The following is a 14,890-nucleotide window of genomic DNA, read 5'->3' on the forward strand; positions in this document are numbered from 1 at the left end:
CCGTCCACACATAACAGTGTGTTCCTTAAACATGTGAGGAACGCTCAGCACGAGTCGATTTTGGCGCCCCCTGTGGACAAAGCGATACGTCTCGTCTTTCTAGAGATTTATCACAAACAATCTCTTCCTGCTGTCTTAACGGTTAAATGTTTCACTCTCTGTGAGTCTTTGGGGGAAATCTAAAATAAGGCTGCTTCTGCAGCATGCTGTGAATAGATCTCACCCGAAACGTTCCATGTGGTAGTGGTTTAGGGCCTTAAAAAAATCTACAGTATATAGAAATAGTCTTTATGCTGACGATCTTATTCGCTGTGGTTGGTCATAAAGAGGTATCAATATTCATTTCAGTCCGTTTCATTACAGCTACATCACAAGAGCTCTGAGAGGTCACAGTAAGTAGTACTGCATGATCAGGTTGTTTCTGTGAAAAAGAAAGAAGAAATGAAAGTGAATCGTATGATCAGGTTCACACCTACAAGTCTTCTATTCTTCTCCAAGATTCAGCCCTGGACATGCAGAGTACACTTGATGTCATTCAGGGGGGTAAACAAAAAGTAACTTCCACCTCTAATTCAAATGTTATTCAGGTACCCTTTAGACCAGACGTTTCAAAATAGAAGCACAAATAATACTGCTTCTTTTTTGACTGCGTCACCTGATTAATATCATCATCCTTTCACTGCAGTGCATCTCAGCTCACACGTTTTATTTCCCCACACGCTGGTTTCGACTGTGGGAGACGATGCCTCCAAAAATAACGGCTTGACGGCCTGAGTTTGACGTCTTTGCAGCGCACACAAATGCTGTTCAAGCCACAAGGACAAATGAACAGTAAAATGCAACAGGCGCTCCAATAAATACAGTATAAAATTTACACTGGGCTTACCGGAGGATGGCTGTCTCCTTTTGACAGTCACAAGAGGAGGGAGAGGACGAGGGCAAGCCTGTCTGCAGCGCCAAGGATGTGTGTGTGCGTGTGTGTGTGTTCATGTGTGTGTGCATGTGTTGGGATAACTTCACACACACGCCTAGCTCGCCAAAACAAGTATATATCTTGGCCTGCCGTGGAGACAGGCAGCATTACGTTCATCCACAGGTCAGGAGCTCTCAGCCCCGTGGCCACCCACCCCTGAGGAATCATGGGAGTGGGGGAGTTGGTGTTTGTTTGTGTAACTGTACGAATCAGAGGGGGATTCTTCAGCCCTGTTGTCCTCCAGTCCTCCTTTAAAGTTATTATCTCATTTTAGTTTTGGACTCATAAAGGGAAGAAAAGAAAGGAAACTTTTGTTCCTTTTCGGTTTTGCCTTGGATTAAAGGTGCTCTGAAGTGATCCTACAAATGAAATCGGTTTATTTGTCATGCAGTCAAAGTCAGCCAGTGAAAACACCTCTATAAAGTCTGTTCGGGCTTTAGGGGCTTTACAAAATCTGCAGAAATAACCCTGATATTGTCATCAAGATTATCTTTGGATGGGCTTGTGGATTTTTTCCATGGCACCCAATAATATTCAGCGTCGCTTTGAAATTATAATTCGATAAAAAGCTTTCCAGTGGTCCAATCTGGAGTTTAAAAAGAAAAGTGTGGGTGTTCGAGAGAGACATTCTGGGTTTGCAAGCCAGCCAATATTACAAAACTGCATGTGTGACTGAAACTTCTTGTTTACCCTCAAGCCAATCACATCCTCTTTCTTCACCTTCAAAGGGCAGTACACAGTTAAGTATTGAATTTACACCAAGATAGGCAACTCAAGGGATACGTTTATTCAAAATCAAAGAGGCCAAACTCGGTGACTTTAACCACCTCCTTTACCATCCTTACTTTAAAATGCACTTTAATAGCCCCTTTGATAAAACCCCTCCTGTCTAATGTGTCTACCTGATGTTCATAGTATGGGGCCGACTCATATGGGAGTTATCGGCCGATATCTTCATCTTTAGAGATAGATATACAAATGTATTGTGTTGAACCCTAAAATACAGTTGTCAAACACTTGTGAAAAAGATATAATGAAGAAAAGATTGTCACTCAACTGGATAGTAACTGCGCATGTACGTGCATCAGGAGGGTGATCATGCTTGTTGTAATCCATAGAGCGCACTCTGCTTGTGAAAGAGAACTGCTAGTTTAATACAGTGATCAGTGTTTCCCCTACCATTATATTAGATGGGCGGCCCGCCCCCCCCCAATGCCCCCCCCCCCCCCCCCCTTGAAGGTCAAGTAAAAAAAAAAATATATATATAAGCCTCTTTGAGTATTTAGAAAAGCGCTATATAAATCTAATTTATTATTATTATTATTATATATATATATATATATACATTTTGTTTTTTGTTTTATTTTTGGGCTTTTTGTGTCTTTATTGTAGAGATAGGATAGTGGATAGAGTCGGAAATCAGGAAAAGAAGTCATTTAAGGATACCTTTCCGACAGAAAAGGACATCTGTCATTAAAAGTAACACATGAACACCAAGATTCCTTCAAGTGTTTGTGTCGGTGTGTCGACGTGTGTCCCCCCCCAAAGCTGTAAACCTTGGGGAAACACTGACAAAATGTGTTATACAGCACTAATCTGGAGAAGCATAAGAATACTTTGTGATGTCTGAATGTTATGTTTTCTCCTGTCCTATTCACCTTTCCCTCAAACTAAGATGTTTGGGGTGCGGTTCCCTCCAACAACTGTGTCAGCTCCTTCCTGCCTTGAGAAAAATCCATAGAAGAAGAAGGAAATGAGTTGAAGAATACTCCGTCTTGTTGGAGGAAAAACTCAAGAGATTGACATCTTGTGCTCCAAACATTGCATTGTTGGGTTCCAGGCTCTGAGAGCATGCATTCAACTACTGTTGAATCCTGCAGCTGATATTTGTTTCTGGAGTTTCCCCCAAGGGGCCGACATGACCTCCAGAGAGAGAGAGAGACATGAGAAAATTCTCAGGCTGGAAATACGATCTGTTTATTTGCTGCAAGTCAGATTGTATAAAAGCAGAATTAATAAATCAAAAACTGTGTTTCCCATCCCATTCCCATCCTTCTCATTCTCACAGCTCGTTTTGTGCACTGTGGCTTCACTTCTTGGCTGAAATTGTTATTTTCTCTTCTCCACAGTATCAGTTGCAGTGTAGGCTCCACCTGAGCACTTTTTTTTTAAAGTGTGTCTGTGTGTGTCTTTTTCTGAGGAGAACTGCTTTGGCTGCAGCTGAGCAGAGTGTCATGGTGATGATAGTGTTGTGTGGGGGTTGCTGGTCTGTGGAAAGGGGAGGAGGAGGACCTCACATTTAGCTGCCGTCTCTTGGGACAGATTAAGCAGTTTAGTCTTCGCTGTGTCTCTCTCTATCACTGCCACTGCCTCCTGCTTCTCCTCTCTATTTGGAGCAGGGCAGGGTGTACCTTTTCCGTCATCCTCCTCTTGCACTTTCTGTTCCTCTCCTGTACTCTCATTTCCTTCATTGCACACTTTCTTTTTTACTTTCTTTCTCTCCTGCCTCCTGAAGACTAGTTGAGTTTTTTTCCCCTTACACTGTTTCTATTTTACACTCTCTTGCCTTCCCTCTTTGTTTTCTCGCCCACCCATCTGACCCTTTAGACATCCAGCTGATTCTCTTTGCTAACAGTCCAGATGGCACAGAGCTAGCAGAGGTATACGGGACAGAGCTGCCCCCTCCCCTCCTCATCTGCACACCAGGCCCCTCTGTCCCCCTCTCCCCGATAGGCTGCTTTGGCCTGGCCGTCCCACTGAGCTGATCCTCTGGTCCTGTGTGGAGCACCATGGAGCTCAACCGCTACTCACATTAATCTCCTAAACGATCCTGGACCTAAGAGGATCAATACTCATTTTCAGGGAGCAGCATGATCCCTTAATGTAGTGGAGGAAGGCTGCTTATCCCTCACTCTCTCCCCCTCTGCCTCGCCTCAGTTTCAACTCCCCATAGGAAGAGCAGGAGCCTTTGATTGTATTTCATGGCCCACTTTAGTTAAGACAATCTCTGTTTTATTGCTGATGTCATTATTCAGGTTGATTGCACCTACATTTTCTAGGGCCTTGATGATAAAAACCCCCTCTGTCTTTATCTGACGCAGTATTACTTTCAGTGTGAGGAGGCCATTTTTATTAAATTAAGTCTAGTTGACTCTTCTGACACTGAAATTCATCCAAATCACAACGGAGTCATCAGGCAGCCAGTGTGTATCTAACAACATCAGCATCTAATGGAACAGACCCAGGGCCGCATTCACAAAGCCTCCTATGTAGCTCTGTGATGAAATTCTAATAAAATTCTTAGAATCCTGACGTTTTCTAATAATTTCCCCTTGAAGATAAGACTTGAGCATAAAGCATCTTAGCCCTTAAGAGAGCATGACAAACTGTTTGGAGTATAAGGAGGACTTTTAAGAAGCTTAAGAATTTAGCAAGAAGAGGCGAAAACAGCAGGAAAAAAAAACAAAGAGATAAGTGATCAACAAACAATATCAGCTCCCTCACAGCCTCTTATTAAAGGTTATATATTATGCAAAATACACACTTTACCATGGTTTGGAGATTTTCCCTTCATGACATCACAAAGGGCAGTAACCCCTTCCCCAGGTGGGTGTCACTCCCACAGCTAGGTGTTTGTTCGGCCCTCTGAATCTGTCTTCTTCTTCACCGTGAACAATCGGGCATGGTGCAAAAAAGGCCAAGCAACCCAAGCCCTTCAAGAGGGGCGTGGTCAGACACAGCTCATTTACATTTAAAGCTACAGAAACAGAAACAGCCTGTTCTGAGCAGGGCTGAAATAGAGGTGTTTAATTTGAGTCATGATCAAATACAGAATCAGAGTTGATTTTTGACAGGAAACCTCACAGATATGTTTCGGGGAGCTCTGAAACCTATTCAAACAAAATGTGGCCTTTTAATATATATTTAGATCAAGTCCTAAAATTACATTATTTTTGTTTTAAATAAACATGATCACATAAATATAAGGGTTAAGCACGGAAGGACTCACACACAGAGGAGTGTTGATTGAGAAAATTCTAATTAAATCATAGTAGGGCTTGGGGGCGCTCGTGGCCTAGTGGTTACTTCATGCCCAAATGTGCAAAGGGTGAAGCGCTCGAAGCGGGCAGCCCGGATACAAACCCGGCCTGTGGGTCCTTTTACGCATGTCATTTCCCACTCTCTCTCTCCCCGATATCTGATTCTATCTACTGTCCTGTCACTACAATAAAGGCATAAAAAAGCCCAAAAATGACCTGTGCAGACATTTCAGTGCATCTTGGACTGTCATCACACGCTCATATATAACTATATATAGCGCCTGTGATGAGGCTGCTGCACAGGTGGGCATGGGCTTTCAAACATTTTTTCAGCTTTATAAAGTTTATATTCAAAATTTGGCTCATCATCAAGCGGCAACCTCCGGCGTTGAAAAATAAAGCCTAAGTTGCATGCACACTCCAATCAAACAACCCATTTACAGCAGGAATTAACATGTGTACAGAATGGTATGAAAAAAAAACAATTTTGGTCTGATTAGTTAATGTCCACAATTTTATAAACAATACGAGTTATGCATAGTTGGGCGAGGGTAACCCGATTGAGAGGCGGACATGATGTCACGGGTTGTTGGTAAAAACCCGCCCCCGCTCCAGCTCTCAGCCTGTCTTTAGGGTGAGACAGTATTACCAGCATGACGGCTGCTGCCGATGGGACTGCAAAGACCCTTGCAGTGACAGATGGGTGACATCACTCAGGCTTCGTCCATTAATATTCACAGTCTATGTTCACGATTTATTCAACAGAGATGTTCATAACATAAAATAATATAATAATCATATTAGTCAGCAATAGTCTTTTTTTTTTCCTGACTCCATCCATTTTGTCAGAAAAGATAGGAATCATTCAGCACCCAGTAAAAACTTTCTGAACAAAGAACACATACAAAAAGTAAAATCCTAGCAGGTACAAACAAGCTAGCAGTAGCTCAGCACACAGCCCCCCCACACAGTATAACTATTGTGCTATGTTCAGTACCACTTAGTGTTTTGTTTAAGATATGATGAAAACTCATCAGAAATCATTTTGGTTCCCAGTAAAACCTTCTTAAGACTAGACAAACATTTAAAGCGCAGATATTCAACATGGCGACTGGGGATCATTTCAAGGGGGCAACTTAAAGCATCTCCATGTCTTTCTCATTTGTGGTTGTTAGACGTTACTCAGGTACAAAATACACATAGGTTTTCCAGAGAAAACAAATCACCTCGTTTTACTCCAGTCCCTCTGAAACACATCAGAGATGTCTTCAGGTTATTTCATAATACCAGCGGTCGTATAATTGTTATTCTTTGTTTTCCACAGGCACTGAAAAATGACTTCATGCTTACAGCGGCATGATCCAAGGAAAATGGGAAAAGATTGGTCTTTCCATTGGATAGCAAGCATCCTATTTTTCCAGACTCTGTGAGCAGGGAACGCCGCTAAGGCTGCATGGTTAACCTAGCATCTCATCACTGATCTCTGCTGACGGAGACTGTTTCTGGGCCTTTTACATCAAGACACTCTGAGCAATAGACAGTCTGGGCATCTTTCCCTCACGCCTCAGTGTCCCTCTCAGGCAGACAGGCTGTCTATTGGTGGAACAGGCCACCTGGAGCAAGTTTGGAGGTGTTGTTTATGCTAAAGCTATTACTCTGAGTCTGGGCAGCTTGCCCTGAGAGCTGGACCGCTCTGCTGCTACTGAATTATTCAGAACAAAGATCTGCCATCCAATGTATACAAGCTGTCACATGTAACTGAATGATAAGCCGATTGTCCTGCAATGAGTCTTTGTCACATATGGCTACATGCTTGTGACATAATATGTAGCATTGTGTTATATAAATGGATCTTTGAATTGTAATGTTGTAATGCACAAAGAAAAGCTTCTTAAATCCCTTCCAGTGAAATGTCACATCCTGGGTAAACACTTAATACAGGACATCAAAGTTGAGGTAAAACTGGGTTACACATAGTGTTGGGAGTAATGCGTCAGTGCAGTAAAAGCATACCTGGTTACTTATCAAATTCAATTACACTGTAACAATTAAATGCATTTAAAGAACTCGTTACTCGTAATTTTCCATAGCTGTAGTTCTCAAAAGTGGTCTTGGTCTCTAGATCACTTTTTGAAAGTCTTTTTGAATATGATGATATTTCATTGATATTTATGGTCTTGGTCTTGACTCTCTTGATCCCTAAATGTCTTGGTCTTGTCTCGGTCTCAGGTATGTCTTGGTCTCGTTTAGTGTGGTCATGACTACAACACTACATGAGATAAAGGTTTATTGACATCAGTTTGGCGGGCGAGGTTACGCTAATGTCAGCACAGTAGCATCCTGGGAGAAAAAACATTGTGCTCAGTAAACACATGAACTGATTATGATCATTCAGGTGTGAGCTTTCTGTCTTGGAAATTACAACTTTATATTTCCCTGCTCGAGTTAAACGACACAAATGTATTGGTGGGTTGTAGACTATGTGCAGGAAGGAAAACGTTGTCCACTAACAAGAATAAGAAATCTAATATCACCATGCATCGAGCTAAACAACACGCTCTGGCTAAACTAGCTGTCAGAGAGCCCGGCGCTGCAAATACGGGAGACTCGGAAATCGGTTGCCTCCAGAGAACTAAAGAGGAAATAGCTTCATATTGAAAATGGCTACAATGTTATACAAAATGTGCACTGCCACAGCAACAGTAAATAATGTGTACAGTAATGTGAGTGTGGAGGCCCAAAAAAGTAAAATTACTTTCCAATGTAACTTTTGCAATGCAGTAACTCAGTTACTTTTTGGTAACTTGTAACTTATTTTCAGTAACTTGCCTATCACTGGTTACACAGTCTAACTGTCACAATAGACTGCAGAATGACAACATCTCACATACCAGAAGTCCAGACAGCAGAAACCTTATAGTCATCTGCTTTAAGAATAGCCACAGCCTCGCAGCAACTGGTGCTTCCTCTGACCTACAGTATAATTGCATGTCATGGGACCTCAAGCATCATCTCATTCTGTGCTAAACTTCATCTTTCCTTTCACTACAGGTCTCCAAAGGAATTCGCCTCAAACATGTGATCCAGGATTCTTCGTTTCTATTTACACAGAGCCTAGTGTGGTAAGTGTTGTGTGTGTGCGTCTCTTTGTGTGTGTGCATGTGTGTGTGTGTGTGTGTGTGTGTGTGTGTGTGTGTGTGTGTGTGTGTGTGTGTGTGCTTGGAGGTTTGTCTGTGTCCTCTTCCTCACCGCCGCTGTGAGCTCTGCTCAGGAGAACAGCAGCGTCTTTCTTTAGGTGGAGGATTGAATCGGTGATGACAGTCTCATGACCTCTCTCTTTTCTCTTATACAGGCCCAAACACACACACACCCTCTGTCTGCTGCGTTGATATCCCACTGTGCTACAAACACACAAAAACACACATGATGCACGACATGATGTGGACACAGGTCGGTAGGTTAAAAGCGTTGCAGCCAAATGCCTTTACTCAGCTTGTTTTTTAACATGATGTCTCCATGCTTTAAGTATTGAAATTTTAATTGAAAATGAAAAAAGGTTACTGAATAATTTTTTTCTTACCCCCCCCCAAAAAAAACACCTTCACCACACTTTGTTTGAACTTATAGTGACTCCAGACTTACGCAAAATATCTTATTTGAAGATGTTAATTATAAAATAATGTGCCCTGATTATGTCAACAAAATAATAAAATCATCCTCTATGAATAACATAAATATTTGGGCAAGGAAAATATAAAGAAAATTCTGCTCAATATTACCTCATCAACATTAATTTTAGGACAGAAATTCAATAAAATCAAATTTTTCACCTGCAAAATGTTCAGGTAAATAAAGTGCATGATGTAGGCTACACTAACCCCTAACTACTATCACCTATATGCTTACAGCATACCTTATACCTTTTGCTGTAAAACAGAAAGAAAAGGCTGTATCTGAAATTTATGGCGCATAAGAAAAAGGTTGGGCAGGTACAGTGTTCATGTAGTCATCCCTCTCACTTCCAGTACTTACTATGAATGGTCCTGGCAACGTGGGTCGGGGAGGTGCGGGAAGGTGATGTCGTAAAGCTGAGTGTCGTAAACCAGGTGCGGAGAAGGGGAGGTGAAGTGGAGGCAGGAGGAGGAGGAGGGGGGAGAGGGGGTGAGAGAGGAGGTGACTCTCCGGCAGCATTTAGACACAACGAAAGGATCATGGCGGATGGCCCCAGGTGTAAGCGCAGAAAGCAGGCGAACCCAAGGAGGAACAACGGTGAGTAAAAGTAATTCCGACGCGGAGCTTTTCTTTCGGGGAAAGAGTCTGGAGGCTGCTCTGTCTCCCGGTAATTTCACCGAAAAGTTTGGTCCGGTTTTGGTAACTGAAAGTGCTGGGAAGTAGCAAGTGAGCGCTGTATTAGAGCCCTATGTGGTGTACCGTTATACCTGCTGGGTCGCGTCTCTCCCTCCGCCTAGCGGTCCGCTGCGCTGGAGACCGTTATACGCACCTCACCCTGTAATAACCGGGACAGCTTTTGTCTCCACTTTACACTTATTTCTTCATATAAACACACTTTAAACCTCTTTATACACTCCCCATTCATTGATTTAGTTTCATTCTTTCGAGTTTTTGAGCCCACCACTAAACTCGGACCTGTTTCTGAGGGGAAACACGCTACCTGATTGTTAATGCGGACCTCGACAGACTCGTTGTTTTTCCTATATTTGTGGTGAAATAAGATCAGACATTGCTGTACTTTTGCTACGAACGTGCAGGACATTATTCCATGTTTGTGAAACAGAGGTAAACAACTGTTTTGGTTTACGCTTTCTTTCTTTTGCTCACTCGGAGCAGGTAGCGACAGGACACTGTTGCTGCACTGCTCACAAAACGCTCTTTTTTTACTGATTCAAACCATTTTTACTGAGTACTTTATATTATATTTTCATTTCCCACGACATACTTTGAATGGTTTGTGTCGGAAATGAGATTAAATAGCGGAGGAGTCGTTCTTGGAGCACGTTTTGAGGCTGTTCTCTCTCTTCATTGTCCAACTTGTTTCAGTGTTTTTGTTCCGTGTTGTGAAAACCATTCACCGTAAATGTTTTACCGACAGTGTAATAGTAAAGTAAGGGCAGAAAGCGGACTTGTAACATGGATGGGGGGTAACGGAGGTTCCGGGGAACGAGGAATAGCTCACGAGCGCAGCCCATATAAGGACAGCGGATCCTCTCCAGTCGCGCGCTGGGAATCCGGATTCTTGTAGGACCGTGGACACGAGCGAACCTTTAAACACACTGCTTATCTCTTCTGTGTCTCTTATCTGAATACCCAATTAATATGTATAGCTCAGGTGGATAGTAATCTTGCGTGGACATAATCTGCGTTTCCGTTTGTGAAGCTTAACGGGGTTTTTACGCACGTTATCGTGATGTGGAAATATTGTTACAGAGAAGCTCAAGGCTCGTGTCAAGGATACTTCCCTGCTAGATTGCTCTCCTGTTTGTAAATGTTAGCTGTTTAATAACAATGTTAAGGCACAGCATTTTGTGAGTTGTTTATGTCTGCTCCTTTCTCCATATCACTCCGTGTAGACATATTGACGTCACATGTTGTTGTGAATCCGCAAAGCTAAAAAAATTACTTTTCTATTTTTTAATATTTTATTGTGAAAGGAAGCTTTTTTTTTTGGTTCTGTCTGCGGGTGTGACAACATGTGTTGTCCATCAAGAAGGCTAGTCATGCTCAAGCGTCTGTGTCACTCAGTGTAGCTCAGGAAAGCTGTGGTAACGCAGGAAATGCAGCGTTATTTATCAGATGGTTGAAGTCCTGTAAGAGTAAGAGCCTCCACTTTCTGTCGTGTTTTAAACAGTTATCCGTGGGAGGAAATGCGAGTGCGCGTGAATTTGATGTTAAGATGCCTGTTAAGAGACGTGAAGAGTGACACATGTGTTATTGACTGCTATAGGTGTTGTTCTGTGTTCAGGTATGTTTGTTTCGTCCCTGAGCGTGTGTAAATATGTGTGTGTGTGGTGTGGACACACCTAAGATAACGGTCCTGATGTCAAGGTGTACTCTAGATATCGTTCTGCCTTCATAGAGAAAGTGAGTCTTATTTACTCTGAAGAGACTTTGAGATGTCATTCGGAGCTTTATTTTGCTTTATCTTTTACATCTTAACTGGGTTATATTAAACCTTTCTCACTAATTCCACCGCCCCATTGATATTTAAAGTCACATCCCAAAGGAAACAGATGTTTGGCTCATTTGCATTTGCTTCAAAGAGCCATCAGGGTCCGCTTTTAAGTCCTGACTTCCTACCACCTTCTGACAAAGCAGCTGATGTGTCATGCAAATCCACATCTCTGCTTTCTGGAGGGGATTCCTTGAGTAAAGTTAGATTGTAGGCTGTTGCATGTGCGCATATAGCAACTGGTTTGACGTCGTTACGGCAGGTTTAAATTCAGGAACCCACATTGCCATACTTTTTTAATTCATTAGTCAATGCTTGGGCTTTTAGAATTAATGACTTATCGCTTGTTGTGGTCGGTGCCTGTGCCAGCTCTGTGGCTATAACAGGGGGGAGCTGAGATCAAGGTGAGCTCCATTCCTCGCTGTAAACAGAGAGGTGTTAACAGCCTGCAGGACGACAGGTGTTTGCAATCGGCGGGATACTGCAGCTTCCTTTGTCGCTTCTCCCCAGTCGGCTCCCCCTCAGGAATAGCTGCCGTTCCCTGCAACGGTAATTTAACACAGCAATTTGGGAATAGAGGAATGCGCCCGGTGTTAACATTCTTTGTAAAAATAAACAGGGCTGTGCTGGGACAGCTTTGTACCCGAGCTCAGGAGCTGACGGCTGAAGTTTGCAGAACAGTGTTTTTAGAAAGTACTTGAAATGCACACAGGTAGTTATAGAATTTCTATTTATTTGACAATATCACAAGAGTAATTTGTCTAATCCGCTAATGCTTCTCCCCACTCTCACTCTCTCTCTGAGTCATACTCACACACTTGCACCTTGATGAATCATCCATCACATAAGGAAAATGAGGTTGTTGGCTCGGCACTTGCTGGCAACAAGTCATGTAATGTTGAAGAGCATGTTTATTGGCCTGGTAAAACTATACTTAAACTATACTTAGTGCCCTGGACTCGCTCACCCTGTCTCAAAACTACAGGCCACATGCTGTAAATTGGTGGAAGAACAATAAAAAAAAAAGTGAGCTACATCAAGAGATTGGTCGAGTGTTTTTTGGTGTGAAAACTCTGTTTGGCGCTTCAGCGGAGGTGGGGATTGTTTCTGTAGCTTCACATGCCACTTCAGGCTTTTAAAGACATCTGTTTACATTTAAAAGGTCCACCCCTGTTGTGTGAAGAGTTTAGCCGAGGAGGAAATTTTTCATTTATCTCCCTGCTTTTCACTAACTTCCTCGGCAGCTCCATTTGAAAGTGCCAAGTAAGAAGAAAATCCCCCCGCCTCCGCTCTCTCTCTCTCTCTCTCTCTCTCCCCCCTCTCTCTTCCCCAGTTCTCACTCCTCCTTCCAGGGCCGGTCCTTTATTTCGGGGGGTTAAGACACAGTAGCCAGGGGTGCTGTTGATTGCCCCCTGACCTAGGCACCCATGCGTGCTTAGAGTATGACTTCACTTTCCCCCCCTGTGCCATTGTGAGGCTTCCAGCATGTCCAATTGTGTTTGTGTTTAAGTCTGTTCAATGAAAGGGGAAGAGAGAGAGGGAGGAGGAGGGGTTTGGGGGATGTTGAAGCTGCAGCTTTTTCTCTGCTCCCTCCTTCTCTCCATCCTCTGACCCCTTAAACTGTGGGCTCCATGTTCCCTGCAGAGTTTGAGAAAGGGGGGATGGAGGGAGCTGGTGAGAAGAAGTAGAGGTGGCTGAGAGAATTTTACAACAGGTGACAACCGCGGGACTAGATGAACAGCATGAAATGCACGACAGCTATCTCCCAGACTTGTTTGTTTTTTAAGGGTCAAACTAGGAACATGGTCAGCGAAAAACAACCCCAAAAAATGATTTTGGATGCCTCAAGTAAAAATCACAAACTTCACTTTCTTGTCATTTTATTAACTAAATAAAAAAAAAAGTTTACTATCCGGCTGAGCTGCATCCCTGAACATGTCCGTCAGGGTGGGTAAAGTTCTGTCCTCATCTGACCATTGAGGGGAATTAAAAATGATGTGATGTACGACCACACTCCCACCTCTGTAAAGGCAGCTTAATGATTAGCTGCTCCTGCGGTGGCTGAGAGCATTAGCCTATAAAAAGGTGCTCTCCCTTCGTAAAGAAGGAGTTTTAAACCCAGAGTCAGTTTCAGTAACCCCCTTAACTGCGCTTGGATGTGCTTTATTGGGGTTTGTGTGGCTGAATGCCTAAATGAACCATTGTGTGTTCAGGCTTTAGTGAGAAAGCCCGAGGAGAAAGAGCCTAGTTACCTTTGCAGTTTGCCTGCTCTACCTCATACACTTTCAGTGGCAGAAGAAAAGGCCCATTCAGCGGCCCGGCATGGGGAGGGAGAGCCCTTTTCACACTCTGCTTGTGGGAAACTTCTCCTCCATACTGTGCATGCCATTTGCATATGACCCATTCTTTTTCCAAAGGTCCCTGCGAGGGAGGAATCCGTGGAACGTTAGCAGAATTCATCAAATCCCTCTCTCACGCAGCCTCTGGGCCCTCAAGGGCCTGCTCTGCAGCACCCTGTTTGACATTTGTGTCTTGGAAATGTAGCGCACATCTGAATCACGCTCTTTTGCCTTAATGTTAACACCGACGCGTCCCTGTGGCATTTCTGTCACATGTATTTTAATGTGGCAATATGCGGTACCCAGTACCCTGTTTTTAATGTCAGGACGAGGGCTTAATTGAGCACAGCAGGCAGGAGTTCCCCCAAACCCCCCCCCCCCCCCCCCCCCCCCCTCCGTCTGCATGACAGGACAATGTGATGGGGGCCACACGCCTTGGAGGCTCCCCAACTGACGGTGACGCAGCCGTCAGCAGATCACAAACACTCTCTCAGAAAGGACAGAACTATTGGGAAGGGGGGGGCGGTCATACAAGGCTGAGGCGGTGGGAGTTTGTAGGGACGCGTCAGCTCAGTGAACTGGACAAAAACACAACCGTCGATCTGGAGAAAAATTCCCCCCCCCCCCCCCAAAAAAAATAAAAAATAAAAAAACAGCAGACAGGAACTGCTTCCTGGATGTGACACAAACCGTGGAGCAGTGTCCCACTCTGACCTGCTTGTTATTGTTGAGTGAGCTGTGTTGGTCAGTAGAAACTTGGGCAGGCATGGCCTTAAAAACTGATACAGACACAGAAAGTGTTGTAGGCATGTATTAGTAGCAGTGCAGCGCTGCGAGGTGAGCTCAGTTAAGTGTATCATGCATGCTAACAGGGCAGAATCTGCTCTCCTCTGCCCTCCTCTCCTCTGCTGACTCCAAAGCAGTGAGTCACGGCCGACAGGTGTATTTGCAAGATGACTCCCACCTCACAATCTCTCTGTCCTTCTTTCATTTTCTGTCCCTTGTTCCCTCTTTGTATCCCCTCCTCCTTAACCCCTCCCCACAAGCGTGGGGCTGAGAGATAATATTCTCTGCCCCTGTGTATACTTGAGGGAGAGATTACCTCTAAATTGCCGTCCTGGTGGAGGTAAATATTGTGTACGGTGAGGCCGGCGCTGCCTGTTGATGTGTGTTTTTAATCATGTGTTTGGTGGCTGCTCTTGAGGTACACACTGAGGTCCCTTTGGTTTTTTTTTTCTGCAGACCCCTCCTTGTCCTCCCCATCATCACCTCCACCTCCTTCTTCTTCTTTCCCTTCCCGCCCATCCATCCTCTCCCCCCCCCCTCCTTGTGGTCCTCAGTGGAGCGGTTA

At 43.8% G+C, this 14,890-nt stretch overlaps 1 protein-coding gene across 2 annotated transcripts in view; it reads left to right on the forward strand.

Annotated features, from left to right (window-relative positions):
- Nucleotides 1-9,035: 9,035 nt before the first annotated feature.
- The window catches only part of zeb1b (zinc finger E-box binding homeobox 1b), a 58,396-nt gene continuing 52,541 nt past the window's right edge, over nt 9,036-14,890 (forward strand). For both annotated transcript variants that reach the window (XM_061064981.1, XM_061064982.1), the window contains exon 1: nt 9,036-9,282. In XM_061064981.1, coding sequence (XP_060920964.1) covers nt 9,051-9,282 — 232 coding nt within the window. In that variant the 5' untranslated portion in view covers nt 9,036-9,050. The remainder of the gene's footprint in view (nt 9,283-14,890) is intronic.

The sequence above is a fragment of the Labrus mixtus genome, chromosome 19 (assembly GCF_963584025.1).
Source record: "Labrus mixtus chromosome 19, fLabMix1.1, whole genome shotgun sequence".
Lineage (NCBI taxonomy): Eukaryota > Metazoa > Chordata > Actinopteri > Labriformes > Labridae > Labrus > Labrus mixtus.